At 39.6% G+C, this 27221-nt stretch overlaps 1 protein-coding gene across 2 annotated transcripts in view; it reads right to left on the bottom strand.

The window, feature by feature from the left end:
- The window catches only part of SMOC2 (SPARC related modular calcium binding 2), a 438788-nt gene that overhangs the window by 203201 nt on the left and 208366 nt on the right, over positions 1 to 27221 (bottom strand). For both annotated transcript variants that reach the window (XM_075596923.1, XM_075596922.1), the window contains exons 5-7: positions 8014 to 8061; positions 2563 to 2613; positions 1495 to 1572 (exon numbers count right to left, since the gene is read on the bottom strand). In XM_075596923.1, the coding sequence (XP_075453038.1) occupies positions 1495 to 1572; positions 2563 to 2613; positions 8014 to 8061 (177 nt within the window). The remainder of the gene's footprint in view (positions 1 to 1494; positions 1573 to 2562; positions 2614 to 8013; positions 8062 to 27221) is intronic.

Here is a 27221-nt window from a genome sequence, read left to right as displayed (position 1 = left end):
AGGCGCTGTCACCATGAGTACGAATCAGTTACTACCCCAGAAGCCTGTTCTTTTCTCCTCCACAACACCGCAGGAGACTCAGATCAACTGTAAGCCAGCAGGAATGCACAACACCGTGTAGCCGTGAAATCTCCCAGAGGGGGAGGGGAGGGGGGGAGGGGAGGGGGGACATGTGTTACACATATTTTAATGGAGGAGAACATCATAAATCCCCAAATTACTGAAACTTTTTTAAAAATAATGATCGCTGGACAGTTAGTAATTTCAGACACCTTGGAAATTATTAGGCTATTGAGTAAAATAACAAAGGAAAGAGAGGGAAGTAGGTGGTACGATACTTTTTATTGGACCAAAAAGTAGTTGATATATTACAAGCTTTCAAATCTTCCAACGCAAAAGTAGTGCAGTGTCACTAAGATGTTATTTTATCCCAGTTTATGGGCAGTTTTCAATCAAAAGGTAAGCTACGGTTTTGATAATGGACTATCCCAGATAGGCTCCTTTACCAAAATCAGTACTACACTGTATCTACACTTTTTCACAACTATACAAAATTATCATCAAAAACCTCTTGGGGTATACTGTATGTATCAAAGCAGAAGTGGTGCCTTTCTTGGGTCTGATTTGGAGTTTACTCAGAAATGCAAAAATAGCGTTGGCGTGAAAATATTAGTGCTGTGCCAACTTAATTTTTAGGTTTTCATGCAATTTATCTATAGAGTTAGGCGCTAAAGAGTTGTTAGCATCTTATGTAAAATAAATAAATGAGTAAATTAGAAGGAAGGCTCAGTGAGTAAAGAAACTGACTGGCACTGGGGAACCTGGTGTCGGCTCCTTGTGACCTTGGGCAAATCATTTTATCTCTCTGTGCCTCAGGCACAATAAAAACATAGATTTTAAGCTCCACTGGGCAAGGAACTGTGCCTGCAAAATGTATCTGTAAAGCGCTACATAAAACTAGCAGCGCTATACAAGAACATACAAAAAATAATAATTAGTAAATACGATAGTAACATATATGCCTATACCGACCCCATGCAAAACATTGTTTGCATCTTTTTTTGCCAACTCTAAATTGAGTTCTTATTTTTACAAGTCACAAACCATTTATACCCTCGTAGTAAGTTAGCGCTATGACACCACCATGATTAGTGATCTCTAAATCAGCCCCAATATATCAAAGGGGAAAAAAAACATTCTTATCGGGAGACAGTTTTCTTTGATACATCTGGAACAATGTTTTGCCCCATATTTGAACCGCTTTTGCTTTGCACCATTGTCTACATTCACAATTGAAAAGACTATCAAATAAAAAAAAATCAAAGATAGCAAATAAACACATATTTTTTATATAGCCTTTACTTACTGAATACGGAATCATTGCCTTTGTAGTTATTATTCTTCATAAAATGTCTGTAGATATCAAATTGAACCTAATATTGTAGTTTGGTGCAAAGCAGGAAAACTGTAATGTAGAACTACATAAGATCTTACCTGAATTTCTGTGGGTTCTATTTTGTCTACTTTTTACTTGCTCAGTCCATAATGTAGGGTAGCGCGATGCAAAATCTACTGTAAAACACAATAAAACACAATAAATAAAATTGTATTCCTTGAAAATCTTTTTAAGAAACTATAAACATAAAAACTAATGAAATCATCTTTATAGAAAAAGAGTTGTTTCTTGAATTGATGTTTTATTACATTTTTCTCTATTAAATGTTGTTTTTGATAATGCTTTAATCTAAACTTTCTTTAATTTGCACGACCTCTACAGTCACAAATAATATTATCAAATATGTAGAACAAGATTAGTATTGGTTATATTTCTCTGTTAACAGATTTATGGGGTCCAGTAAAAAGAACAAATTCATAAAAGACAACATACTGTAGATACCAAACAACATGCAATACTGAAAAGAATATTAAAATTACTTATACTGTATATATTTTTAGAATATTTTCACTTAAACATTGTACAGCAGCAATCTCACCCATAACGTCCCTTTTTTTGTTTACAAAATGGAAACCATGGAGGGTGGGCAGTGGAGTCTCTGGAGCTCGGTCTTGAACTCCCCCCCCCCCCCCCCCTTCCCACCTGAGACATTACCAGGGAAGTTACCAGTATTAATGTATGAGGTTTAAATGGCCTTCCAATAGAAAGCTGAGATTAGTGTGGTTCAGCTCCAGTGGATGCCCCAATTCCCATCCTATAAAAAAAGGGCGTAAAAAAATAAATATACAGTGTATATATATATATATATATATATATATATATATATATAAAATATATATATCAGTAAATACGGGAATGTGTGCTCTGTATGTCATTATGAAGCCTTTCACCTAAAGTTAAAAAAAAAGAGATTAAAAATGAGCCTATAGTTCATGTGAAACAGGAGAGATGTTTTCCAGGTGTCAATCAATAGCAAAAAAGGAAGAGTTCGTAAAAAAGACAAGCAGTCAAGAATACATCATTTTACAGAAATTAGAAACTGGTTTACAGGTGAATGTAAAAAATCAAGTCTGGACAGCAAAAAGAACATAAAATGGGCCTCTTACCCTCTTCATCGCCTTGAGGCTGCGTTTCTAGTGCTGGAACAGAGGCATCATCTACAAATACAATGAAATCACTATAAGAATAGCATAACTAGAGAGATAAATAAATGTAATGTACTTGAAGTAGGCTGTAATTTTTTGTTGATATAGTGTTAGTCTTGTTTTTGTTTTCTATACTATTGTTTTTGTTTTATGCTCCAGTACTGGGAATATTGCTATGCAAATGTACTATTGTAAAATAGTAGACTCTTCTTTTTCATGTTTTAGGTCCGTATTCAATATGCTGTGAAAATCACTTACCTTTTACTGGAGGAGATTTTAGTGCCATTGATTTGAATGGAGATAAACTCTTCTCCAAAACTGACATAGGGCTTCAGCGGCTCACAACACACTGAATAAGGGCCACAGAAGTCATGTGAAAGAGTCCTAGGTGATTATATGCTTATATTGTAATGCTACATCTGCAGAAAAGCAGCAACAGTAACATTTAATTGCCATGACTTTTTCCTTCATTGAAGGGGCTGTGTCGCAGCTTGTTGAGTCACTCACTGCTCCTGGGTGTAACTGTGTCTCCAGGAACACGGAGTCGCAATACAACTGTAGCATGCATTTCTGCGTTATTAATAAAAATGTTGATGCTAGTCAAGGGAGTCAGACGTTGCAAAAAAAATGTATACAGTATATATATATATATATATATATATATATATATATATATATATATATATATATATACTGTATACATTTTTTTTTAATTTCCATATGTATATATATGTATATATATTTATTTTTTTAAACATTTTAAAACATAAAATATGTATCTATGTACTGTACAGTATCAAGTCAACACTGACTGAAATAAAGGAGTCATAAAAACACTTTCACTTTGAATTTTTTTCAATGCTAAGTTACATTTCTATAGCTTTCCAAATTTGAACAAGTAAACATGTCAAATACACTTAAACACTTTAGAACACATTATGAAGTAGATTACATTTACATGCAAGCTACAAGTAGAAGCTGTATTATAATATGAACTACTGTGATTATGATTTAGAGATCTATTTCTCAAAATATTTATGATGGTAGCCATGTAAAAAGAAAAAAAGAAAACATTATTTTACTTCAGTTTTTCCTAAAAGTAGAAAACTATTAGATAATTTTGCAATGCTAAATATTGTCAGTATCAAAAAAGAAAGGGATATGTGCAAGGTGTATAGGGTTACCAAATTTCCTAATTTAGTGGGAAAGTACTGAAGGATACAAAACATCCTACATTTGCGTCTGCTTCCCTTTCTATGCTTCTCACAGATGTTATTACCGAGACTTTGGGCCTCATTCAGAAAGCCTCAATAAGGTCCTTATCGAGCACTTATCGACCAAAATTGCTACTCGTATTCAGTAAGCCTCGATAAGTGCTTGATAATGGCCTGTATCGACGCAAAATCTTAAGATCAAAAGAAAATCGCCAATTGAGCGGCGATCAGCCGCTTATCGACCATTTTCGGAAGGATCATAAAGTCGCGCGATTCTAGTACCCTAAAAGGCGATCTTCTCTCCAAATCCAATTCACCTCAAAATTTAGGTAAATTGGTGGGGAGATGCCTCGATGAGCGTCATTTATAAAAAAAAAATTTTTAAGTCGGAACATGGTTTTAACAGCCAATCAGGTGTCTGTTAACCATTTTAAGGCTAAATGTGACGTCACAAGCCCTATTTAAAGGCCGTGACGCCTCATTTGAGCCCAAGAAGACGACGAGACAACATTGGTTGGGATTTACCATGTAGCTTTTTGGATTGACAGATGAAGATAGAAGATAAAGAAGATCAAGAAATGGTGACAGATGAAGATAGAAGGTGATTAAAGAAAGAAAAAATCTTCATGGCGGATGGCATCGGATGCTGTTGGAGGCCTCCAAGGTACGTGAGCTTCCTGTTTCCCCGGGAGTCGGAGGGCCACCGCTTCTAATGGTAAGTAATATATTGAATGTTTGTAAATGTCTCTTTTTACAGGTTTTTTTCATTGGATGTGTTTTTTGTTTTTTTGAGGGGAGGCACATTGACTGATTATATATTAATCTGTACCACTTTAGGGTACAGATTAATACATTATTATGACAATATTTGGGGGGCATTTCTGGTTTGGTATTGCTCTTGGTTTTTTTAATTTCAGTTTCTTATGTGCATGTCATTGTTTGTTTTTTCCTGCTTAATGGTAATACAATGTTTGCGATTGGTGTTCGTTTTTAGTTAATATTGTATTATGTTAGCTAATGCGTTTTATGGTTATTTCAGATATTGTTTAAATTTATTTCTTTGTATTTTAATGTTTACATTAATTCATGAATGTTGTAGTAATTAATTGGTTTGATTGGTTAGTGTTACTATTAATTTTGAGTTGGTTTAGTAATAATGTAGTTGGATTGGTTACTCTATAAAATAATTCGGAGTTGTTTTAGGAATGAATTGTTTTGATTGGTTAATGGTTTAATTAATTAATTGTTGATGTTGTTATTGCTTGTAATCATTGGATTAGCTGGCTACTGTTTTTATTTAGTGAAGTGTGTTTTTTTGGAGTTTAGTTATGTTTTATTATTGTGTGTCTTGTGTATTAATGTATTGTAATTAGGGTGCCCATTGAGTGCTATAGAGGCTTATTATGCCCATATTATTATTATATGGGTATGATGTACCACTATACTACTCAATGGGTACAGGGTGGGTATAGTCAGTCAGGGGTGGGTGCTTAGGCCTCCCGGGTTTGTATCGGGTCAGGGTGGGTTAACCCCTTAATGACTATAGCAGTTAGTAACCGCTAAGGTGATTAAGGGGTTAGGGGCCATTAGAATGTCTTTATTATGTACTGTATATGCTTTCTTGCTACGGAGGACAGATGGACCTGCTGTTGTGGTAAGTATAACTGTATTTATTTACTTTATTTATGTATGCTAATGCAGTGTTTAATAATGGGCAAATAATCTATTATCCATATCTGGATAATAGTTATTTTGCCCATTACTGTACTGTATGGGTTTGGGCGGAGGGGGGGGGGGGGTCGTGTATTGATGTTTATTAAAATGTTTTTAAATATAAATTTCTTTCATATTGTAGATGTGCAGGGGGTCTCTGGAGCTGAACCGCGTTGGTTTCAGGTCCAGGGACCCCCTGCTTCCCAAGACAGGCCCCTTTATGGGGTGCAGGTATCTCTCTGCATTGAAATGTCCCGCGTCACGTGACCGGGACATTTCCTTGCATAGGAGATACCGGCACCCCATAAAGGGGCCTGTATCTTGGGAAGATGGGGGTCCCTGGACCTGAAACCAATGCGGTTCAGCTCCGGAGACCCCCTGCACATCTACACTATGAAAGAAATTTATATTAAAATAAATAATTTTCGGGCGACATTTCCGCTGTGAGAGGCGGCTCTCTCAGAGCCGCTCTCTCTGCAGCAGAAATGAATCGCCGGTTTAGGCCTTTTCAGATGCTCGATGCTCTCGCTGGCAGCAACTCACCCGTTTTGGGAATTTTGATATCACAGGTAATCGAGGCTTTCTGAATACCGTGATAGCAACACCCAAAAAAACGGCATTTTAAATGCCCTGGCGATATTTTTTATCAACCTTCTCTGAATGAGGCCCTGTGGGAGCTGGAGGTTCACAAAAGAAGGCATGCGAAGGAGACGTGGAGCACCTCAAGGTTCGGTACTGAACCCCCTGCTTTTTAACTTGTTTATTAAGGAACTTGAGGTGGCATAGAGAGCATCTTTGCTTATGACACAAAATTATGTAAGGTAGTAGAATTAGAGAAGGATACAATTTCTCTACAGGACCTGGATGAACTCGAAATTTGGACATCCTTCACTTGAGTGGGCAGTAATGGAAGCTATTAGAAGAAGAGGCAGCTTGACCATTCATCCAAAGCCCCTGTATCTATCACCTTGAGTTAGGCATTGAGAAGTTACACTTTGAGTAGGAAATCAGGGAGTGTAAGGGAGATCCTACATTGATGTTTTTATTCTCCCCCCCCCCTGCACACAATGCTTTCTTTTCTCCACCATGCATTTCACTGATCCCCTCTCTACTCCCTCTGCATCTTGCTGCTCCCTCTTCTCCTCTGTGCCCAACTATCCCCTTATGTGACTCACTGCACACATATCTTCTTCCCTGTTAACCCTATTCTCTCCTGATTATTGAGCTCAACAGTCAAAATAGTACATCAGTATCTAGCTCTGCCTTTGATGAAAGAGGTCCCAATACCTGTTCAGCCATGAGCTCAAATTTGAAGGCAAAATGATTGTCAATGTACGGTACTAACTAGCTTTATTTCATATAGCACTTTCCTCCTAATGGGACTCAAAGCACTTCACAATTACTGAATACTGTAATGCGCAGTATGCAACACATAACATTTTTTACAGACACTCTCCCTTCTCAGATGAGCTTACAATCTATGATTTTGGTGCTTGAGGCACAGGGAGATAAAGGGACACCAGGAATTGAACCAGCTTCCCCTGATCAAACTACACGACTGTTTACAGAGTCAGTGAGCCACTCCTCCTACATGAGAATCTGCCCTGAAAAGAGGTCACAGGTTCAATTCCTATATTTCATTGTTAAAATATTAAGCTAGCAGTTAGATTAAAAGGGAGAGCCACACCTGATTAGAGGTGAAGAGGGCTGGAGGATCAGCTACTTGGGTGGGAGGTTGGAGAATGAGCATCTCGCTTAAATAGGGAGGGTTGCTATGTACAGTATGCTATTAGACATATACATCACTGCCTGTGAAATTTTCCTGCCCTGCGCCAGTTGGGGAAATACTGAATCATGTATGATATTTTTAAAGATAGCATTTTGCACAGAGCTCAGACAGTTTAGACATCACTGCCAGCTACTGTACATTTTTAAACCAGGACAAGTCACAAAATGAAGGGACCAGGAGATGATGGATAAGGTTTGATATTGTAACAAGACTTTACTGCCTGGGAAATGAAAGGGTGTTTTCTTACAGCTCTAACTGTAGATTTGTGCAAAATTCGTTCCAGTAGGAAAATGGCACAGGGTAAATAAAAATCTTACTATACCAGTACAGGAAGGTGTTTAAGAGAATAGAACTGTTTAGTAAATATGGACCATATCTTGTGCAAAACTCATTTCTGCAAGTCTGACTTCAGCTAATGATCCATCTCAAGTGTCAGACACTTAATAAATACATTTCTTACATTTCCCCAAGGCCAAAACAGAACAAAAATTAAAGCATATAATGTGTTCTTCAAGGTGCATTTCTACCTAGGGTGTAAAAAAATAAAAATAGAAATTACGTGGGAATCAGGCTCTGAACCCTGTTAATTTCAACTCCATGGACCCTATGCTTCCTGGGATCTGTACCTCCATAGGTCATGCTGGTAGCAGCCTTGACTGGGCACACAATAAGGGCTAAGGAAAAGTAATTTCCTACCTGCTTTTCCAGTCCCTTCTTTCTGAGGCAGTTTTTCTGTTATAGATCCTAGAGAGAACAGAAATGCTTAATTAGATAACCTCACTCAAAGCCAACATGACAGTTCACCAACATACAGTATACCAGTTACACATTGTTGTATACACAGTTTGCTTTTATGGGATATTAATATGGAGCAAACCACCTAGCCCTTGATATTTTTAGGAAAAATTAGGCTTATTCTATTAATATATATATATATATATATATATATATATATGTATATATATATATATATATATATATATATATAATCAGCCCAAAACTCCCATTGACAATCTGCTTCTCGTTAATCTTCAGTGACTCAGTGACACAGGGGGACGACGACAAAGCTTCTATTCACTTGGGAGTATTTCTAGTGAAATCCTATGCAATTAATTCACATCACCCTTAGTAAAGCATGTCTCGCAGCCCCAAAACATATAGCATGAAATAAGCAGATATAAGCAGTCTCTTAATAATGAAAGTCTTATCTGTTAGCTGCTGTAGAGTAAGCTTCTCTGCTCTCCTGGAACCGCACCCGTGCGTGCACAGAAAATCAGCATCCAGGTTTAGAAATCTTATTTGGTGTCTTGCAATCAGCTTTTCTGGGCAGAGCTCAAGACCAGTCATCTCCAGAGATGTGTGTTCTCTTGGTCAGTCTCTCCTGGGAGACTCAAGAACACTGCTCTGTCTCCAAAGTTCAGCTCTCAGTCAGAGCTAAGGAGTCACGTCCTGTCTCACAAGACAGGCTTTTGTAAGCAATCTAATCAGGCAGGTGGTGTTTGTTAATTGACTACCAGCAGTTAACCACCACACTGCTGGATTAGAGGCACATTACTTGAACAGGGATAACTCCCCTGTTACATACCTCCCCTGTTTGTGGGAAGCTCGGGCTTTCCACAGCCAAATCCCATCCTTCCACTCTCATTCTAGATATCTCTGTGACTTGAATGAGAGTGGATGGAGGAAGAGAACCCTCAGTCCTGCTGGGACTGGAGCTTTTTCTCCAGTTTATTCGTGTCTCCTCCTGAAGGTGTTTGAGATCAGCACCCCTCAGTCGCTCGAGGAGGACTTTTTCTAAGTAAAGTCTTTTTACCGAGTGCGCGGTCATGAGATTTCTGTTGCGTCGGGCACTCCTCTTTTTGTAGACAAACTGTATGGCAACAGTTGTAGAGCAGTTAGGAATAGCCCTTAGAGTTTTCCTCTTTTGAAGCGGTCTTTCTGCACCTCCTCCAGACAACGGAGTCGCCAGTTCAGCTTCTTTGGGACTGAGTTGCACCTCCACCGCCCTTTCCAGAGAACGTCCTATCTTTTCAGCTTCCTCAGCTAAGGATTCTTCTGGCTTTGATTCTGCACTCCTACCTCTGTTTGTTGCCTGTTGGGCAGCTGTAGGTTTGGCTAGTGCTTTCTTAGGTGGCTCAAACTTCATAATCTTGTTTTGAAGGTGCATGGAGTCCCCAACTCTCACTGTACCCTTGTCCTCACAGGCCTTATTTACTATGGGATACTGGTGCTTGGGCAGAGCCAATACTTGTCCTTGTAGGACTGTAATCTCATCCGCAAGAGATCCCTGCTTTTTGAGTGCATCTTGCAAGTCTCTTTTCAGGGAATTTATCTGCGCACTTTGCTTTCTCTGAGTCTGTATCAGTGTCTCCTTCATATTCTGGAGCTCTGTAATTTTTGTCGTCAAGGTTGCCGCTGCGTCTGTTTTCTCCTTGGTGTACTGACTCAAGGGAATGGAACAGTCTCTCTGTCTCTCCAGCTCTTGCTCCAGTTTCTGAGCCTTCTCACGCTCCCTCTCATACAAAGTCACCTGGTATCGAAGCTCCGCCTCCAATGATGCTCTGGTGACATGCAGCGTGGCCTTTAGCTCCTCATACTGCTCTGTGGGGACATACTTGGTATTCAGATGTTCCTGCAGCACTTGTACCTCTTTAGCAGTCTGCATCTTTTCTTCCTGCAGCGTTTGCTGCTTCTCCTGAGCATACTGGAGGTGTGTACGCAGACCTTGCAGTTGGTTCTGCAGTCGGTGCTCTGTGTCCCTTGAAATGTCCAGCTCCTCAGTGAGACTGTGTAGTTCCTTTCTGGAAACTTCCAGGTCTGTGCGGCAGCTGTTGGTCTCATGATGTGAGGCATCCAGTGCTCTGCGGAGTGTCTGAACCTCTTTCTGAGATACGTCCACCTCTATCCGGACACTGTTGACCTCCTGTTGTGAGGCATTCAGTTCTATGTGAAGAGTGTGAACCTCTTGCTGGAAGACTGTCATCTGCTTCAGTGCCTCCTCATACTTCTGCTTTAGCGTAGCCACCATTTTATCAGATTGGCTCTGCTTTTCATTTATGGCGGAAATAGTAGCATTTGCAGTATCTAGCTCAGTCTTGAGATCATCCAATTCTGTCCTGGCTAAAGAGTAAATTGTGAGCACATCTTTTTGTAGCCTCACGTTATTTTTCTGTAGCTCTGTGTAACCATCTTCCTTTTGTTTCAATTGTTCACGGAGCATATCACAGTCATGCCTGGCATTTTTCAGGGCATCTTCAGGGCTGGTCAAGGGATTGTCACTCACTGGGTCTGGCTCCACTTCCCTGGGATGGTTGGTTGAGGGTTCCTCACTGTTGGCACCGGACAGACACTTCTTTGGGGTACACGACTTTTGCCTTGGGCCCTCTGGATATTCGGTTAACCGCGGGACGAATTCTCCATTTTTTCTAGGCTGCAGGGCAACTCGGTCCCCCTTTTCCTCCACAGGATCTGCGGACGTGTCTGTTCCTTCCACGGTAAGTGAAGAACCGCTTTTCTTTTTCTTTTTCCGCTTTTTTATTTTGGATGACTCCGTCCCATCCGGAATACTGGGGTCTCCTTCTTTATTTGATGCTTTAGCAGCTTTATTATATACGCCAGGCTTTTCTTGCAGTTGCTTTAGCTGACAGAAATATTGGGTGATCTGCTGCTCCCGCTCTCTCTCTTGTCGACCATATTCGTCATCATAGAGGGCGGTCTTTTCTGTTTGTGCCGAGTTCAGGCACCCCCACCATTCTTGGGGTGTTTTGTGGATGTGACTTGGTTCGGGTTCCCCGTTAGAGATGTCTTCCTCTTTATTGGACTGGAAGGGCCACTCTTCCGTGGGGTAGGGTTCATTACAGGAACGCTGCATCTTGTCCTCCATTTTCAGGCTGTCAGGTGTAATTTTCTTCCTGACCTCAGGAGGCGCTATTGCAGCTGTTGCCACTGTATTTGCTAGAACCCCCAATTGTGGTAGTCCTACAGATGGGCATATTTTGCTTGTAGAGGTCGTAGCTCTCACAGGCATCTCTGTAGACTTTTCTTTCTTGGGTAATTTTTTTTTTTTTTTCAATATCAGCAGTACTGTGCATGCATTTTCTCTTATCAGGTATACAAGATGTGCAGTTGCTAGGTAAAAACATCTATTTGCTTTACGCCATTTACTTGCTAGGTATAATCTCTCATTAGGTATGCTGAATGTGTGGTTGCTAGGTAAAAAAAAACTTCTGTTTGATTTACACCATTTACTTGCTAGGTGAATCCCTCTGCTTCAGCAACAGAATTTGGTTTTCTGCCTGAGTTCAGTAATTTTCAGTCTCATCTTTGGGTATTATGGCATTCACACTTCACACTTTGGGTGTCTGTTTTGCTCCCAAGATATATATAGGCAGATTTTTTTTACTTGCAGAAAAAAAAACATTCTTTGTAGTGGACTATTTCTTTCATTCCCGGCAGGGTGACTCAACACTCAGCAATTGGCTTTGAAAAACCTTTTACACAGTTCAGAAATCCCTTTTTCCCCTATAGGGCAATTTTACACTCAGCATTTGTTTTCTAAAAATTCCCTGCTTCAGCACAGTCTTGTATCAATTTTCACACTTTTCTGCATATACTCCATTCACAGCTGGTAGCCCTATGCGGTGTGGAAACCTTTATTTGCAAAATCAGTACCACTCGTGGGTCACCATCTGTATTCACTGCTTCAGCGAAACTTTTGAAAACAACAAACACCTATCCCTTTTTAAGGGCTGACTCACTTCTTGAACCCTGACTATGGCTGGAAGGCAAAACCCCTATTTCAATGACCATATTACACTTTGTGATAGGCAAATAAAGTTTCAGCTGTTTCAGCAGTCTCTCTCCTCTAGGGATTGGGGCAAAGAGTCCATCTGTGGTTTTGTAAGTTTCAGTGCAGTGTAAGTTTCCCTTTAACTCTGATCTCTGCTGCATTAGGTTTTTTTTTCTAAGTTGCTCAGACTGTTTATAGGCAAAAAGCATAACAAAAAAATTTCACAAAAAATCTCCGGTCCTTTTTAACTTCAAAGACACCTCTCATCTCACTTCGGACACCATATGTAGACGGACATTCACAGAGGTACACAATTGGAGACTTTATAAGGTGAAATGATAATAGGCTTTATTGTACCTTTTCCTTTTCATCAGGAAATCATCCAAACACAGGGGGGGGGGGGGAACAAAGCTTCTATTCACTTGGGAGTATTTCTAGTGAAATCCTATGCAATTAATTCACATCTCCCTTAGTAAAGCATGTCTCGCAGCCCCAAAACATATAGCATGAAATAAGCAGATATAAGCAGTCTCTTAATAATGAAAGTCTTATCTGTTAGCTGCTGTAGAGTAAGCTTCTCTGCTCTCCTGGAACCGCACCCGTGTGTGCACAGAAAATCGGCATCTAGGTTTAGAAGTCTTATTTGGTGTCTTGCAATCAGCTATGCTGGGCAGAGCTCAAGACCAGTCAGCTCCAGAGATGTGTGTTCTCTTGATCAGTCTCTCCTGGGAGACTCAAGAACACTGCTCTGTCTCCAAAGTTCAGCTCTCAGTCAGAGCTAAGGAGTCACTTCCTGTCTCACAAGACAGGCTTTTGTAAGCAATCTAATCAGGCGGTAGTGTTTGTTAATTGACTACCAGCAGTTAACCACCACACTACTGGATTCGAGGCACATTACTTGAAAAGGGATAACTCCCCTGTTACAGAAACCTTTGGTCCTTTGGAAATTGCATGCTTATCGAGTGGCCACAGAAAAGATATGATAGAATAATCCCGTCAAAATCCTGATCAGTTGTCTTTTTCTCAGAAAATTAGGGTAAAATTATTTGTGTGTGGACAATCACTGCAGCTTGGGAATTATAACAACATTATTTCTTGAGATAAACAGGTGGATAAAATTACCCACAATGGGAGTATATATTTTTAAAGGTTCTGCCATTACATTGTTGATGTACAGATGCAGCGGCCGTTATCCGAACATTTCACAGAGCCATTTTTGTGAACTCTGCTGTATTCCATGTGGCATTCACTCGTTATTCTTCCGTGAACTCTGCTGTGAATGCCGCCAATCACACCAGTCATACAGTACCTATCCCAATCCAGCAATGTGGTGCCAGCACTGGCACCAGCACCAGCTTACAATAACGGTCCGACCGTCAGTTAAAACCTGGTGAACGGCAACCCTTGCAACCTGGCAGACAACGCTAAAATGCAATTTTCTACACTGGATCAAAACACTAGTAAACACGCATCTTAACGCGGGAAAGTTTGAAGAATTCATGCGGCACGACCTGGGTATGCCCAGGAATACAAATCGTGAAATGTTCGGATAACGGCTACTGCATCTGTAGGAAGGTTAAGTGGCAGGGTGCCTTTTTTATACAAATCAATAAGAACTACCAGGATGAATAAATAACCAACTAATCCAATTAACCGAGTAATAATTACTACTAACACAACTTGGTTAGTATGTGTGGCCTTAAAAACCTGGCCTTTTAGTAGCCCTTGAGGACTGAACTTGAACACCAGTGGCTTACTGTATAATGCCAAGTCCCATAAAATGACTTATGACTGAGTTGAGTTTAGGAAACTGAAAATATAATTTATATAAGAGAATATATGCTATCATTTATATTTATTACAAATACACATTGATTATCCAATGATTCTTAAAAGGGTTATCATTCAATAGTTTTTTTCTTTCAGAAATGATCTTCATTAATTTTATATCTGACAAGTGAATGATCTCTGACTTACAATAAATAATATATATTGGGCCATATTTACTTAGCATTGTTTCGGCACTGGAAGACACCTTACAACTCATTCAAGTGAAAAGGTTGTGTCTTCTGCTACCGAAAAGTGGATTATGGCATAACACTACTTAGTAAATATGATCCATAATCTTAGCAGTAGTACATTTCACAATGATGCTTTGTCAAATTAATCAAGATACCGTACAAGTACATTACTATTGTCATCTGTATGCCGCATTCTGATCAATGAATATGTAAAACACGTTTAAACAGATATAAACTTTCAGAAAATAACAAGATATAACTGTAAGCAAGCCAGATAAATATTCAGCAATAAAGATGCGAGAAAGTATTAAGGTCCTAAACTGAGATGTGTGAAACTTTTGCCTTCGTTCGCAAACCAGGCAAAAGCTTTACTTTTTCAGCTATGAAATAAATTACAACCTTGTAAAAGATTGCAAGCGATATGCCTATATAAGTCAGACCCTGAGGTGGGGCTTTTGTAGGGCAGGAAGGGGGAAGGGGATTGTGAGAGTCCTACAGAATACTTTTTCACTGCCAAAACCTTTATTAGTTTTCTATTTTGTATAAATATTGCTGTAGAAATGTTGTATGCAGTGATCCTTTGAAACACGTTGGTATTATGCAAACTGACCTTTCCGCAATGTTAAAATTGCTACTGCATTTATTCCCTGCTTAATCATTATCCCTCTGTAACTAATGCAATGTTCAGTTTGTTATATTGTTAGCACTCGTAGTGCTTTTTACAGTTGGACTTTCAAGTCCAAATTTGAAAAAAGTTTGCAAAGTTATAAGATATTTCAGTAAATGTATTTATTAAAAAGCTTGCGCTAGGACATTCTTTGGCCAACATACAGTTACAGTTATAGCAAAGAAGACTGTCTTTGGCACCAGGAAAAGTTGCAGTCATGCAACCGCGACGGCCTTGGCGCCGGACGATTAACGACCGCGGCAGACACTATCTCCAGAGCTGCGGCTTTTTGCATTTTCTACTGCTGCTCTGTAGACAGCAAGTCTTGCTACATCTGTAATTGTCATCTTTAACCAATGATTTGTTAATATTTCCTTAACACTGTATATTTTACGCTGGCTCAGCACGGTATGCCCATTTTATTTAAAATATACTTTACGTATACCTGTGTCAAAGACTTTCCTCTACATGAGTTGAAAGTCTTTATTAACTGTTTGCTTCAGACCATTGCTCAAACCCATTGCATAAAATAAGACTGGCACTGGAAAACTGGAATCAATTTAGATAATCAGAGCACAGGCCGGCACAAATTGTTCAATAATTGCAAAGACCACATATTAAATTAATTTCAACCACATCCCAGATTTGGTTCAACAGCACTGTAGTAGTGGAAGAACTGTGGCGCATAAATCCATAAGATATCATGTCCATGTTTAGACTTTGTTTAAACATTATGCAGATCTGTATTTTTTTTTACAAGGGTTTAAAGTTTTTTACTATATTTGTATGTAACGGTGTTTAATTCCCTCCCCCCCCCCCCCAATCGCAGATATGGGCCATTACAGGTTGTGTGTGGTGCATACCTGCTGTAACAAGAGGGCTGAGTCGTCCGCGATGACTTTGGGGCACAGGAACAGGCTTCTGGGGTCCATACCACACATAATACTTAGCAGTGCAGCGCCTCCATCTGCCGTAAGCTCCAGGAATATGGAGATGATCTCCCACAGTAGAACTTGTACCTTTCCCCCCAGTTAGATCACACACCAGGCCGGAGGTATATTGCAAAACAGGAACGGTTTATTACTACACACTTTGTAATAACACAACAGCTACTCAGCAGTCTTCTGCCGGATACAGTCTCCTTAGATCAGCTCTCACTGGAGATGTTCCCTGGACTGCCACTACAGGTCAAGGGCACCCGCAGCCACCCTAGCTCTTCCCCACCTCCCTAGCAGAGGCAGAGGTATTGGTTCACACTCACTCCTCCCCACAGGGAAGAACACATGGGTAGGCCCCAATCTCAGGCTCCCAGTCATGTGACCTACCTTCCTCAGAGGGAAGGAACAACAACCTAACTTTAGGGCAGTCCTGCCCTTAAGTGCAGTGAGGAGGCGGGCACCCCGTTGTCCCAGCTACAACAGGATGTACCACCCCCTGCGGTCACTCAAATGCAGCCCCAAAGGTGAGGGGGGAAACCCCATAGCAACTACTGGCAAGGCCTGCATATACCAGGACTTACTGGCAGGAGGGAAGCAAACTAGTAACCACAGATGGCATGGCTATATGTACAAAGGGAAAAATAGGCACATTGTTTCACCTTGGTATTAATTTGCACTTTGTCAATGTAATTTATCCATGAAGTGCAGTTTTTACATTGTACTGTATCTACTGTTAATAAAAGCACTAGAATATCAAGAGTCCCAAATTAGCATTATGACACCAACATGAAACATTATAATGCTTATTGTTTGATGCTGCTATATATTAGTGTCATAATGCAAATGTGTTACTCTTGATATTCTATTGCCTTTAATAATAATGTAAAAACTGCACCTCATGGATAAATTACACTAACAACATGCAAATACTATAGAATACACTACCAGACCTATCAGCTTCAGCTGATATAGAATAAACCCTAACTCCTTATATTGACACTCACAAGTTGACGTATGAGGCGCACATCTTGGAGCAAAGACCTTAATACAGTGATGCAAAGAGATGCAAGATAAAAATGCATTTGCAATTTGCATTTGCTCCGTTGTGGGAGCAACAGCAGGGGTGACATCAGACGCTCTGACAGGCGCGACGGAGCGAAGATACAGTCCCTGCAAAGACTCCATGGTCAGCTGGAGGCATCCGACTGAAGGGAGGCGGTGACAGACATTGCGGTGCGGTGACCCTGTTATTCACTATTGAGTGATATATGCCTTATTTTTTATGCACAATTGTGAGTGCGCATTTTATATTTTAAACATAAAGACTTCATTTACATAATTGATCTGTGCTTTGTAGTCTTTCCATCTCTCCCTATTGGTTACTCATCCCCCTCTGTGCCATTGGATGGTCAGCACATATCCTCTGAAAACCACGGGCAGCAGCCCCCTTTGCAAGTGCCTTTTATATCTTCTGTATCCTCTGAGTAGGCTGTGCATAGAGCCAAGATTACGGACATTATCATATCTCAGTTAATCCAAACACCTGCACTTATATTGTTTGCGTTGTTTGTCTTCTTTTCAGAAAACAAAATGTAGTCTACAAAATGTGCAGAGCTACACCAAAAAGTTATGGCAGCTAGGGGATAAACAAAAAGCAGGGGGCAATAAGTGCAAAGGGAATAACAAGACAAAAACAAGAAGATACCTGTAGATCTGCAGAATCTAGAAGCCTGATGAAAGAGAACAGGGAAATATGTACAGAGGGAACAGAGAATAAACTGGCTGCAGCTCTTTAAACAGAAAGTTCACAAGCTACTAAAAGAATGCAGGATTACGTTCACAGTGAACAATAAATTGTAGCATTTCATCTTCTTACTCTGACCTGAAACTGTGCAGATAAAAAGGTTTTAGATCACTGTCTGAAAAATCACTGTTTTCATCCTCTTCATCTACATCAATTTCATCTTCTAATAAATCAAAACATCTTGAAAAACCAAACTTCCCAAGGTATTTCCCTTACATAAAGCTCTCATCGGACTTTTGCCCTTCAATGTAACTCATACACGATTTCTTCTTTTGTGCATAGAGTCTGCTGCAAGGGATATTAGTGCCGGGTTCTACATCAATTTAGCAATAAAAAGAGCAAGGAGTGGGGAGATGTTTGGCTTTCATCTGATCATAAAAGCTTTTAAAAGCTAGATTTGTCTGGTCATGAGTTATCGACGGCACATGTACTATAGATCTCAGAAATTCCAGAACAAAGATATACAGCTTGATTAATCATATGTTTCTTGGGTTCTTCCGCAAAACACTGATCTCTGCAAAACATGGACAACAACTTCACGGGACTTGTCTCCAATTAATACTTAGATTATGTTCCATCAACCAGGGCATTCCTAGGATAACAAGGAAATTTGGCATACCAATGAGATTAAACTGTAGGATTAATGAATTTCCAACGAAAGAGTATGCCACTTCAGAGGACCTGAAGTAAGTATTGTTCCATCAATTGTTCTGACAATTTCTCCCTTTTTCTTGTGATGCCTTGGTATCCTCAACCTTTTAGCGAAGAATGAGTCAAAAAAGTTTCCAGTCGCTCCAGAGTTGATAAGTTTTTGCTTTATGGTACTAGACTGACATTGTCCATTAAGGAGCTTTAGTTTGAACTGTTTACTTACCACTGTGTCTTTTGCACAGAGGGTTAGTGTTAACATAGAGGCCATGCTTTGAATCTCCTTCTAGCTTATCCATGCTATTTGGTCTTTATAGGGTGTTCCCTGTTACAGTAATTATTATGCTTGTTAGAATTTATTAGATCCATCTGGTGCAGTTATCCTATTTTTTATGGAGGGAGACCATTGTGGTTTGGGTCAAAGGATAGTGCCACATGTCCCTCTTGAGAGGTGCCGTGGGAACGGGTCTAAGGAAGGGGCATTTATCCCCGAGATGGTGCCCCCATTTTTTCCGCCGCATCAGTTCCCTACATTGCCCTTTTTTGGCATTTGTTTAACCTATTTCTCCCCCCCCCTTTTTTTTGTATCCCCTTTTTCCAAGTCCCATCCCTCCCCCATATGCCACTTAGGCTTACATCAATTTTTATACTATTTTTCCAAGATATGTGTATTCATGTGGTATCCGTCACTGTATATACTGTATATCCTTATATTGTTTTGTTTTCAATACAATTTCATTTTTTTGACGCAACAAAGTGTTGAAATATTATTCCTTACATTTCCTTATGTTTTAAGTGTTGGTAACACCTACCATTTTCCTGTATTAGTATTGGGAAGGTTTGGGGTCCCTCCCATCGTTCCCTTGCACCTCACATACTCTATTATTTTTTATTTGTAACTAGAGTTCTGTCTATAACGCCATACTTTTTGTGTGAATAGGGTCATAGTTTTAATGCTGTATATGGCTGGAAGCTTCAAGTGTGCCACGGCCGCCTGTAGTGTGTTAGCAGAAAAAAGGGGAGTTAGTGGTTTCTTAACCCTCGGCTGGTCGACTCCTTCTACCTCCAAGTTCACGCTCTGGTGCAAGTTCTTGGGTTTCCTGGGACATTCCTGCACAAAATGCCCTAGATTTGTACAATATAAACATAAATCTTGCCTTAACCTTATTTCCCTTTCCACTTTGAAAGGCATATGCATCCCAGGGTTGTCCATATTTGCATGGGTTTCGGTGAAGGTTCTCTTATTTGACCAACATTGTTTACATGTCGGACTAAATCTAGGTATTCATGAATAGATCTGGAGTCCTTCCTCCATCTTTCTTCCTTACGTTCCGTTAAAAAGTGTTCTAATTGAAAAACTGAATCCACTAACCCTGTGTTCGTAGCGGGTTTTAGAACAACCTGGGCCAAAATATGTTTAATTTCTGAGACCTCTTTAAAACAGGGAAGCCCTTTATCTTCAGGCTAAGCGGATTCTAGCACTTGAAGATTGAACTAGGTAAAATATGCCAACATTTCTTTTTTGCCCTGCCGAAACTCCAGAGGTTGGTTATCGGCTGATTGTACGATAGCTTGTCTATCAAATATATAAATTCTGCTTAAACTGATCTAGATTGTATAGGAGTAGGGGTCTAAATTCACTAATGGGATAGCCCATACAGCGGCATCCCCTCACAAATATGATATAGAAATGTTACCTTTGATTGGGGGTCAGGAAATGACATAGGATTACCCAAAATATTAAATTGACATTGGGTCAAAAATATCTTATATTTCTGGGGATCCCTAAAATACCATTCTGGCGACGCTAAAGGGATTTCTTGGTGAAAGTAATGTAAATGTGTGGTACCCCACTAGAAGCTTGAGGACGAGAAGGACGCCAAAGAATAAACTTGGGGGAAGTAGGAACAGTCTGTTGAACCCCTCTATCAGATTAAGGTGTTACCTGAGACTGCAAACTTTCCACTCTAGCAGTTAACCCAGTTATAGCTACTCTGGATGCTGACAAATATCCCTGCATGTCTTGCAAGGTTTTAGAAAAATGTACCTGCATACCTTGGAAGGTTTTGGCTAGATTAGCAGCAGTATTCTGGTGGGATCCATGTACCTAGGAGGGACTGATAACATGTGCTTGTCAATCTATCAGGATATATGGAACCCTCAGAGATAACACTAAATGGAGTCTGATAAATGTATAGAGCTACACCAAAAAGTTATGGTAGCTAGGGACAAACAAAAAGCAGGGGGTAAAAAGTGTAGGGGAACTAAAGAAACTAGAGTTTGCTGCAACAACTGTAGTGCTACATTAAAAAGCAATGGTAGCATGGGACAAACTAAAAGCAGGGGACAATAAGTGCAAAGGTAATTACAAGACAAAAACAAGAAGTTACCTGTAGCTCTGCAGAATCTAGAAGCCTGAAAGAGAACAGGGAAAGAGGCAACGCTAGGGATCAAAGCATAAACTGGCTGCATCTCTTTAAACACAGAGTTGACAAGCAACTACAAGTAGGCTGGGTGTGGTTTATATACCCACACTAAGATGGCAGCTAGCCAAAAGGGATATTCTAGATCCTTCAAACCCTGGGTCTGAACTTAACTCCTCTGTGTGCCCCTGCAGGTCTACAAGGAGTACTGCAGGAGGAAATCTTGACAGTTTATAAATGGAACATTTCATGTGATGGGCATAGAGTAATTGTTCATACCTCTCTGTGGTGGGCAGGGGTGGGAACATTATAGTCGGGTTATGTATTAGATGCATTGTGAGCTTGCTTGGTTGGTGGGCAGGAGTAGGGGTCAAGTCTCTGCATTTTGTCTAAACAGAACTCTTACTCTATACTAATTGTATGAAATAATTTGTCAAGAGTCTGCTATCTAACTTCTATTGAAAGCATGCCTTTCCATTAGACATCGTACTACATCATGGCATAGTTCACAGGGACTCACATTATCCTCCATTCTTCATACATGTCATCATTTCATTCTCACACGAGAATCTGTTTCTAGGCATCTTACAGTGGCATAAGAATGTTCACATTCTATATTGTTTATATTAACTAACACTTTGGCATTGGTTTTAAGATATTTGTTTACCAATGTTGACAAAACATTTAATATAATTTGGCTTTTGCTTTTTCAGCCTTGAGAATGACAGATGATCAAGCATGAAATACAAATCGAGTTCAATACATAGTTTCTTTACAGCCTAAACGTTTTGCTTGTGTGGTTAAAATCAGATTGTGGATACATCCTTATGTTTTTGTTTCAAAATGATCCAGTGTCATTCATCTGAAAAGGATAAACAAACTGCAAATTAAATCGCAGTTAACTAAATATACTCAAGATGAAATTTCATTTGGTTTACATTATTGTAGTGTTTTGTTGAGCGTTGGGTAAATAACTGCCTCAAAAAGATTCTAAAATTACAAGACATTTTCATTTGACTTAATTCTGCCTCACTGCTTCAATAGAATTGGAAATGGGATTCGTTAGGAAAAGATGAATAGATTGGATATTATCCATTCTTTTATATAGAGGAAGCACTATAGTCTGGCTTGATGGTAGAGTTTGGTGCTGAACTCTCATGGAGGTAGAGGCAGCGCTAAAACTCAATGGTGAGTGACAGGGTGAGGTGAAGTTCTCCTATGGAGTGTTATTTACGGAATTTGGATTGGTCTACTGAGTGGATACTGCTGGTTGCTGGTGAACGGATGCGGCCATTTGCACCCATAATTTTGAGTAGGAGTGAAAGATGAGGAGTTATGTGAGGTGGCATGGCATTATGGTGAAGTGGCAATCAAGGAATCCACCAGTTAAACAAAATAGAATATAGTAAATTTCAGGAATGTATGCTATATTTGGTAGGGACTCATATCTAAATGGGATACGAATACTAAACTGATTCCACAGAGTTAGATACAATGGTAGTACTATTGAAGAGTATCCATAGTTATATTTTACTTCAGTATTTATCCAAAAGTAAGATTATTCCTGAATTCTATGACATATGATCAGAATTAAAATAGAAAATGAAACAGAATTCAAAAGAAAGAAATATTTGTGAATAGACTAAGTGAATCTATGTGTTAAATACATATTCAGTAATTTAGAAAAACAGAGTAATGAATATTAATATTAATATGAATGCTTCAATTTCCTTTATGTAGCGATAAAAAACTAATTACATTTTTGTTTTTGTTTCATTTATTTTTTTGGGTGCTCATAAACAAGTATAATTTATTTATCTAGCTGGAAATTGTGTTTAATATTTTGCATTGTATTAAGGGTAAAACATAAAAATAAAAAACAGTGTACTGAATATTGACAGTGCTTCGACTTACTGTGCTTTCTGAAAGACCATTACATGAAAGATTTTGAGAACACACAAAAATAAATATCATGAGGGTTTTTTTTTCCCAACATGGGCTATGTATCAACAGTGGTGTTACTTCAGTGTAAGCGGACAGTTCACTTACTGGGGGAAGTTCCATTACCTGACGTTGTGTCACCATGACGATGCAGCGTCATATGAGGCCACAACGTCAATGGAGAAGGGCTGCTGTCTTACAGAGGCCCCACTCTCTCCTGTGGCAATCAGTTTAATTGCTGTGGGGAAGAGCACGGGGCCTATGTAACAGCTTGGGGGGATTCATGTCGAGTTCGGGAGGAGGGTCCTGACTCCCTTTGCCCCCCCCCCCCCCGTCCAACCTGGGGCCCCCAGAAGGTGCCTGGGCAATTTGGGCGCTTGTTACACCACTGGGTATCAAGGCATTTATAAAGTAACACAAATTCAAAATACAGAGGAGGTTACACATATAAGGTAAAAAACACATTGGTTTGAATTATCGAGGGGAAGGGGGTGCAGGTAAAAACAATTCTGCAAGCAAGAGACTTTTTGAAATTGCAAACATAGCACCAAGGGGGCCTTAGTGATGATTCAGTTGCAATATATTTCTGAAATGTGTGGTTTTCGAGTCTCTGTGACCAATGGGTTAGTGGGATTGTATATATTGCGTATAGGTTAAATCAATAGAATTGATATTTGTTATTGTCTATCAGACATAACATTATGTTACCATGGTAACAAATTACATATATAGTAATGTCTTCCTATGACTGCTATCACTTGATGAAGCCACATGCGTAGGATTACGTGAGACTGAGTCACCCATAGCAGCCCACTTCTGGACACTAAATGAGTGATGTGGAGCATCCTCTTAACTTGTTACTTCAACACAGTGCAAAGAGGAAGCAGCTGAGGTAAACCTATATATATAAGGTACATTAAAGGAGCAATCAAAGCCATTGTTTTTTTTATTTTTTTATAGAAGATTGAAGCAGGGTGTCTTTAATGAAAAAATTAATGGGGTTCATCTGAAGGGAGCCCCTACCTCCTGAGATACTTACCTCCAAAGGTAACCCCCTGCTTTCAAAGCTCCTGTGTCACATGGGCAAATAAGATGTTGCACCGCTGATGTCACGGCTTACTATTGGAGCAAAGGGCATGGGAGCTTTGAAAAGTGGCCAGTATGTGATCCCTGCTAGCCAAGCTAAGCGACTACCGGCACCTACTATGGAGGTATGTATCTCCTATATATATGTATACACCAAAACAGTGTTGTCCATTTTCGTCGGAAAACACCAATTGAAGTCTATGGCCCGATTGGCCACTTTGGAATTTATAGATGTACCCTTAATTTAGTAAGTTTATAAGCTCTTAATAGTACTCAAACATTTATAATTTTAGAATGGGCAATGATTCTCAATATGAACGTTCAGATCACTGTAAAATAAGGAGCTATAAAGCTATGTAAATGCTAACTTCTGGAAGGTTATCAACAATATATTCCAGCCTCCTAACAATCAACAACCAAGTAATATCACTAAGGGGGATATTACTCTGACAAACCCCACTGACATTGCAAATGCATTCAATGATTACTTTGTGGGGTGTGCCACTAACTTATTAGCGAAACGCAGCACAAACCCCAAACATGAATCTCATCCTGGGAGTATCCCTACAGTCCCACCCCCTCCCAACACTGCCCACAATTTTCAATTTAGCCCAGTATCTGAAGAGGAGATTACACAAGCGCTCCTCAAACTAAAACTAAGCAGCCAATGTGGACCCGACTTACTACAATCTAGGTTCCTACAACTTGGTGCCCCAGCCATTGCCAAACCAATTGCGTCCATAGTCAACTTTATCCTGTCTGCAGGCCATATCCCTAAGACCTGGAAAACTGCCAGAGTTGTCCCAATCTTCAAAAGTGGGGACAAAAACACTGTCTCAAACTACAAGCCAATCTCACTTCTCCCAATTCTATCCAAAGTTATGGAAAAATGTGTCCACTCCCAATTAAGCGATTTCTACACCAAGACAAATTTCCCTAGCCAATTCCAGTCTGGGTTTCGTCCCAAACACTCCACCATAACTACCCTGCTAAAAGTTTGCAATGAAATCCAGTGTGGAATGGAACGGGGACAACTCACTGGTGCAGTATTCCTAGATTTTGCAAAGGCTTTTGACACAGTTGATCATGTTATCCTGCTTAACAAACTCCAGAGCTCTGGAATAGGGAAACATGCTTTAAACTGGTTTCAGTCCTACCTATCAGGAAGATCCCAACATGTGTCCATCTCAGGCTCTTACTCCAACCCCCTGGATATCACCTGTGGTGTCCCGCAAGGCTCTGTTCTGGGGCCCCTACTCTTCTCAGTGTTCATTAATGATCTTCCCACAGCTTGTAAGGAAGCCTCAATACACATGTATGCAGATGACACAATTCTATATGCACACAGCCATAGCCTCTCTGACCTTCAACACATACTTCAGTCTGACTTTTTGAGACACGAAAACTGGATTTCCCAAAACAAACTGTTTTTAAACACTGACAAGACTGTAACAATGGTATTTGGGACCAAGACTAAATTTGTAAAGCTTCCAGTGACTGAGCTACTGATTAGAACCAACGCTAACACCACCCTAACACCTGTCACTAGTTTTAAATACCTGGGCTTATGGTTTGACTCCCACTTAACATTCGGGATGCACATTGATACCCTGACAACCAAGACCTATGCCAAACTAGGGGTACTTTACAGGAACAAATCCTCCCTAAGTCTCCTGGTCAGAAAGCGTATTGCACAGCAGATGCTAATGCCAACTATTGACTATGGAGACATAGTATATGGCTCGGCACCTCAAACCCACCTTAGCAAACTTGACACCCTCTACAATTCAATTTGTCGTTTTGTTCTCCAATGCAACTACAACACACATCACTGCGAAATGCTCAAAGAACTAGATTGGTCATCACTAGAGTCTAGGCGCAAAGTTCACCTTTCCTGTCTCACCCTCAAGTACTTTCTGGGCAAGCTACCCAGCTACCTGAACAAGCTCCTTGCCCCTACCACATGCAGCACCTATCACCTGAGATCAGACTCCAAAAGACTATTCATGGTCCCAAGGCTCAACAAAGTATCCGGACGTTCCTCCTTCTCCTTCCGTGCACCCCAAAACTGGAACAACCTACCAGAGACCCTCACATCCACCACCAGTTTAAGTTCTTTCAAATCTAAGGCTGTCTCACATTTTAACCTGGTCTGTAACTGTTTCATACGCTCATAATATATATTTTCTTTAACTGTGCATGCAATGTCTTGTATATAATGTATACCTTGTTCATTTATGTAACTGTACTTGTAACCATGTATTATTTGTTTTTCTCTGTGCCCAGGACATACTTGAAAACGAGAGGTAACTCTCAATGTATTACTTCCTGGTAAAATATTTTATAAATAAATAAATAAAATGATTACACTCTTTGAAGAAAATGTACTTTACAGTGGAAATAATAATTTTCTGCTTAGTTGTAAAGTTATATTTTTTATTAACACTGCAACACCTGTTTTACCTACTGTATTCCTGTGTCTTGTTTTCATTCATGCTACATTTAGGAAGATGCTTAATTAACCTCTTCACTGCCCTTATGACGTAGCCTTAACATCGCCAGGGCCAGCACTTCAGGGGCCCTTCAGGGATTAGGTTTTGACTTCTTTTCTAGAGCTAGTCATGTTCGTCATTCCCAAAGAGCAGTAAATACAATCTGAATGAAAGTGCAGAATGCTTCATATCTATTCATTTTATTAGGTGGCCAGCTGCAACCACGTAATCGCTACAGTAAGCAATCACTTGGTCTTGATCTCTGAATGACAGGCCTTCCTGCACTGAAAGGGTTGAGTAAATATTTACCTTAGGTAATGTGCATTAAAACCTTAACACACATGTTATTCTTTGCATTATACTGCTGTTAACTTGGGTTAATTGAGTAATAATGCCTGCTCCAACTGTCATATTGTTGCTTATAATAGGATAGCAACATCTCTTAACATGATTCCTGATCCTTGCTATGGCAGTTTTTTTGGACGCTATTATTTTGTTATGACTTTTTAACCAGAAGATATCCAAACACAGGGATGTCAGACACATTACATATGGTAATGGACTGACAAATTTATCAATAGGGAGTCACTTATCTTTGTTTTTCAAAACATTATCATTAAAAAAAATGTGCAAACCTGCTCTGATTTGCATCACTGCTGGTTCTATCAAACTTTACAAAACGTTCTAGCAAAATGTCCCGTGATTTTTTTAAAATCAAATTTTGGAGGTGAATGTAGCACAAATTAAATGAACATGCATTGGCCTACCGACTTAAAAGTTTGCTAGTGCAACATTTCACACATCTCTAATTATCAGAAATGCTTCAGTGCTGGGAAACTTAGTATTGATCAACTGCATCTGCTACCCTAAGGGCCTTCCCTTGTTTGTAAAAGTAAATGTCAGCAAGAAATAATAAAAATGGATTATACAGATTACTATTGTCAATTATAGAAGCTTCTGTTCAACTTTCTATGTTCCATTCTCTAAAAATGGGTGAGCAAATATGCAAATTGTATTTGATTAATTTACATAAATCCCCTGTGTTTAAATGTGCTCCATTGTAGGAGTGTCATATTATCCATAAATAATAAAAAG

Source organism: Ascaphus truei, chromosome 4 (assembly GCF_040206685.1).
Source record: "Ascaphus truei isolate aAscTru1 chromosome 4, aAscTru1.hap1, whole genome shotgun sequence".
NCBI lineage: Eukaryota > Metazoa > Chordata > Amphibia > Anura > Ascaphidae > Ascaphus > Ascaphus truei.
The sequence above is the reverse complement of the archived record's forward strand: the minus strand, read 5'-3'. Positions and strand labels throughout refer to the sequence as shown.